Source organism: Fukomys damarensis, unplaced genomic scaffold (genome assembly GCF_012274545.1).
Source record: "Fukomys damarensis isolate Sample0158 unplaced genomic scaffold, DMR_v1.0_HiC HiC_scaffold_13, whole genome shotgun sequence".
Lineage (NCBI taxonomy): Eukaryota > Metazoa > Chordata > Mammalia > Rodentia > Bathyergidae > Fukomys > Fukomys damarensis.
In genome coordinates this window covers 25,690,010-25,695,219 of record NW_022900925.1, presented here as the reverse complement: position 1 = coordinate 25,695,219, position 5,210 = coordinate 25,690,010, and the positions used below count along the sequence as shown (strand labels likewise).

General features: G+C 36.1%; 1 protein-coding gene across 6 annotated transcripts in view; it reads left to right on the top strand.

The window, feature by feature from the left end:
• The window catches only part of Ints2 (integrator complex subunit 2), a 47,918-nt gene that overhangs the window by 21,744 nt on the left and 20,964 nt on the right, over positions 1-5,210 (top strand). For 5 of the 6 annotated variants that reach the window (XM_033762927.1, XM_033762926.1, XM_010626736.3 and 2 more), the window contains exons 14-15: positions 422-598; positions 1,993-2,101. In XM_033762927.1, the coding sequence (XP_033618818.1) occupies positions 422-598; positions 1,993-2,101 (286 nt within the window). The remainder of the gene's footprint in view (positions 1-421; positions 599-1,992; positions 2,102-5,210) is intronic. The other variant, XM_033762928.1, reaches the window with a different exon arrangement.

The following is a 5,210-nucleotide window of genomic DNA, read 5'->3' as shown; positions in this document are numbered from 1 at the left end:
TTTTTTTTTTTTTTTAATATCTTCTTTCTTAATCTGAGTGTATGCTTTGAAGAAAGATCCCTTTCCCTAAATTCCTCTGCTGTGAGTCTTCCATGACAACAAATATGGTACTGTACATACATATTTAGTAGGGAGTTAAAAATGTTTTCCTTGCTTCTTAAAAACTATTTAAACCCAAAACTAGACTTCTCATCATATTAGGTTCATCTTTCACTGGATAGTATTCTCGTTTAGGATGTAAACATAATTTATATTTTTATATCAAAGAAAATGATGAAACTCAGTAATTTATTTGGAATTGCCAAAAATTAATACTGTGTCACTAATCCATAAATCATTTAAAACTGTATGTGATTCTATAATTTTGCTTGCTTTTTCTTAATGCCACAATTGATTCAGTGCCTGTAACCTTCTTATTTAGGATTGGATTTATCGACAGCTGTGTGAAACCTCTACTCCACTCCATCCTCAATTACTTCCTCTGATTGATGTGTACATAAATTCTATACTTACCCCTGCATCTAAATCTAACCCAGAAGCCACAAATCAACCAGTCACAGAACAGGAGATACTCAATATTTTCCAAGAAGTCATTGGGGTAAAATACATTTATTGGCTGATTTTTCTTTTCCTTTCTTCTGACTTACTCCATATTTTTTCTCTTCTTGAGACTTCTAGGTGATTTTGAATTTAAAGTAAGAGTAAATATCATTAGATCACCTGTAAAAATTAGATAATGCTATTGGTTACAAGCAGTTTGTTAATCAGGCACTCCTCAAGGAGTTTTCTTAAAAGTTTCATTTTAAAGTTGGAGATGGTGGTTAGGGCTGGGGATTTAGCTCAGTGGTACTATGCCTGCCTCGCAAGTGCAAGGTCCTGAGTTTGATCCTTGGTACCGCAAAAAAAAAGCTTCAGGTGGTTGTATGTGCCTGTATTCCCAGCACTCAGGAGGCTGAGGCAGGAGGATCACTGCAAGTTCAAGGCCAGACTGGGCTACATAGTGAGTTCAAGGCCAGACTAAGCTACATTGTAAGATCCTGTCTCGAAATAAAAAAAAAAAAAGGTTCATTTTTAAGTATAAAAGTACCTTAAGGATTGTGTATTTGTTTTTTGTTGGTTTTTTTTGGGGGTGGGTGTTGAGACAAGGTCTCACTATGTAGTTGAGACTGACCTGGAACTCACTATTGTAGCCCAGGCTTGTTTTGAACTTACAGTGATCCTCCTGCCTCAGCCTCCAGAGTGCTGGGATTACAGGTGTGTGCCACCACACCCAGCTCTAAGATTGTCTATTTGTTAAAGGAATATGTGGCATTTTAGCACATTCAGTATAGTACTGTTTAATTTCCTAGGAATCCAATATACATTTAGGTTCCTTTATTAGAAATTTTATGCACTTTTTTTGCAATGTGTTAGAAGGGAAAAAGTTGAATTTTTCACAAATACAGTTAAATATTCAACATCTTTTTTATAGTTGTTTCTTCATGGGAATTTCAGATAATAGTTTGATTTCTGTAACACTTTGAAAGGCAGCCTGACAGGAATGCTGTTGAGAGTAGTAGCTGAAGGTTTTTGTTTTAATCCTATCTTAAAAGACTAGGTAGTTGGGAATTTAGCTCAGTGGTGTTGCCGCTGCCTTGCAAATGCAAGGTCCTGAGTTTGATCTCCAGTACCCCCCCCAAAAAAAACACAATATAAATTTTAAGTGAAATCTGAGAAGGTATGAAAGGCCACATGCTTACCTAGTCTTTTTTTTTTTGGTATCGGAGATTGAATTTAGGACCTTGCATTTGCGAGGCAGGTGACGACCCCACTGAGCTAAATCCTGTGCTCTCATATTGTTTTCTTGAGTTTAATATAAATTCAGCACCATTTATTCTGATTTAGCTGAGCTTGGGAGCAGCAACACCAGACTGTTCATTTTGATACTTTGTTTTTAAAGGAAAAAGCACTCCTGCAATGAGTAGTATGTTAAAGTTTGTGATGTCCCCCCAGGGTGACAGTGTCCGCCTTAACCAGCATTTCAGCATCACAGCGCAGCTTTTGGTGCTGTACTACATCCTGTCTTATGAGGAGGCTCTTCTAGCAAACACAAAGACTTTAGGTAAGTTGTACCTAGGTGACTGGCTCTACTAGTTCATTTCATTTGCTTGAATGTCATTACTTTCAGAGCTATGGTATGATAAAATATGGCCAAATATTTAAAAAGCTGCAGCATCATTTTCTAATCTGTGCAGTGAGGACTGTGTACTCGGTACAGAAGTACGTACCTATATCTGCACATAACCAGCCCTATGGCGCAGGCCACCTTTCAACAGCCTAGATTAATAGGTAGTGGAGCCAAATACCGTGGCCCACACCCACGCTGCCAGCTACTCAGAAGACTGAGGGAGAAGATCCTAAGATACGGGCCAGCCTGGGCAATTTAGCAAGACCCTGTGTCAAATAAAAAGATGCAAAAGGCTGGGAATGTAGCTTAGCGATAAAGCACCTCTGGGTTTTGTCCCCATTACCCAAAAAAACAACCAAACAAAACTCCAAACCAAACTGAAACAAAACAGACCTGAATTGTCTGTATTTTACTCCTCTTATTCATTAAATATAAATTAAGAGATAAACCTGAAAGAGGTATGACAGATTTTTTTCCCCCTTGATTTGAATCTTCACCCTCTCTTCCTTTTTGGGGAGGTAGAGCGCTTGTCTAGTAACTGTGAGGCCCTGGGTTTGATCCTCAGCACTGGGAGAATAAAAAATAAGGAACAAACAAAAATAGAAACAAACCAGGAGTTTCCCTTTGCTGGTCAAAATATTGAATTGGATGGACCAGGGATGTAGCTCTGGCATCATACCTGCCTGGCAAGTACAAGGTCCTGAGTTTGATTCTTGGTACTGGAAAAAATATTATTGAATTGGACTCTCCAATTGAGCTACTTTATATATATCTGAAGATAAGATTTGGCATGCAGTGTGTTGATAGCAAGTATACTTTCCTGTTTGTAAAAGAATGTTCACCTGAGTTTAGACTTGCTAAATGTTTTTAACTTTTAGTTTATATTTGGAATAAAAGGTATCATTAAAAAACTAGGTAGGACCAGGGATGTAGTTCATTTGTGCCTTGCCTGCCTGGCAAGTGCAAAGTCCTGAGTTCAATTCCTGGTAGTGGGAGAAAAAAAAAAAAAAGAAAGAAACCACAAAAAAATAGGTATTAAAAAACTACAATGAGTATATAATTCAGGGAACATTCTTTTTTTTTTTTTTTTTTTTTTTTTTTTTTTTTATTTTTTTTTTTTTTTTTTTTTTTTAATCTTTTGGTTTTTTGAGACAGGGTCTCACTATGTAGTTGAGACTGACCTGGAACTCGCTAGGTAGCCCAGGCTGGTCTCGAACTCACAGCAAATATACTCACTGGGAATCCAGAATCCAGCTCAGACTTGCACATGCCAGGGAGACTCTGTGCCATTTTCCTGGCCCTTGGATTTTCTTTTTTATTTCCTGTATCTTTAACCAATGCTATTCTTCAAAATTTTTGTCTGTTCTCACATATTTAATATTTCAGATGAGTTTTTTGTTTCTTTTTCCTGTACTGGGGATTGAACACGGGTCATTTGCACTGAATTACCTCTCCAGCCCTTGATTTATTTATTTTTAATTTGAGACATGGTCTTGCTTAGTTGCTAAGTTCCCCGAGTTCAGCTTGAACTTGGGGTCCTCCTGCTTCAGCCTCCAGGACTACTGAGATTACAGGCATGTGTCACCATGGCTCTTTCACAAGAAATTTATAAAAATTTTGCTAGGTTCCATAAAAGAAAATTGTATTGGGATTTTCATCAGAATTATGTTAAGCTTATAGATTAATTTGGAGAGAAATTATACCCTTGCAAGATTGTCTTCTAAGATTATGAAATAATTTTTGCTTTTTAATTACTAAAATGCAAGCTTTGTGAATGCTGATTTCTGTCTTTTTGTTCACTATTGTAATTCTAGAATCTAGAATATGACTTGATACATACTAGATACTTAGTATTTGCAGACTCGTGAATGAATTTGTTATTTTTTACATCTCTCAAAAAAATGCTGCATTTTATATAGGTTCTGTACCATCTCCTGACAAGTTATCATTATTTGTAGATAAGGTAGACATTTAGTTTGACTTATTCAGCTTTGAATTTCTTTTATTCTTAGAGTACAACTTCAAATTAATGTTATTTTTATCAGTTATCAGGATAATTGGCTTGTGGATTTACAACATGATTGTATAATTAGTATTGTAACATTCTTAGAATATAATTAATATTGTAACATTTTTAGTTTTACTTTTTTTTTGGTACTGGGGAGGCAGGCAGCAACACCACTGAGCTAAATATATGGCCCAGTTTTACATATTTTTAAGTAAAAAATTCCCCAGAAAACAGTAAGAGCCAATGTAAGTTGTATTTAAAACATATATAAAGTTTTGCTGAGCATGAGGTTAAATGTTATGTTTGAACCTTTGAAAGCTATACAATGGGAGAAATTTATAAATTTTTTTTTTTGAGGCAGGGTCTCACTATGTAGTTGAGACTGACCTGGAACTCACTATGTAGTGCAAGCTGGTCTCGAACTCACAGCAATCCTCTTGCCTCAGCCTCCCGAGTGCTGGGATTACAGGCGTGCGACACCATGCCCAGCTTATAAATGTTAATGCTCATGTTGTATATGACCAATGTTCTTTTTTTTTTTCTTTTTATTGAGTTTATTGGTACAATCTAGGTATACAATACAATTACATTCATCATTGGGATTCTGTACCTTTACATAATAGGTCTTGATTCTCATTTTTTCCCCTTGTCCCTGCCCTCCCTTCACCCTCTCCTCCCCTCCCCATTTACAAACACTTTGTTTCCATTTTTTCAGTTTCTCATATTTTTTTCCTCTCCCTTATTACCTTTCCCCCACCCTTCCCACTTTCCCTACACCTTTAGCCCTTTACTTCCTATTTCACATTATTAATTATCTCATTAGATCCTGTGTACTATTATAGTTTTTCACACCAAGGAAACTATTCAGTATTTCAGTTAAAGAAATCTCTGTATGAACATTAAAAATAGGGAATCCTAAAATAAAACTAAAAAGGAAAGTAAAAGAGAAAAGGCAATGATGTAACATTAAAATAATCCTTAATTCTGGAGATGAAAATGGTCCCTGAACATATTTAAATTGCTTCTCGCTCTTAT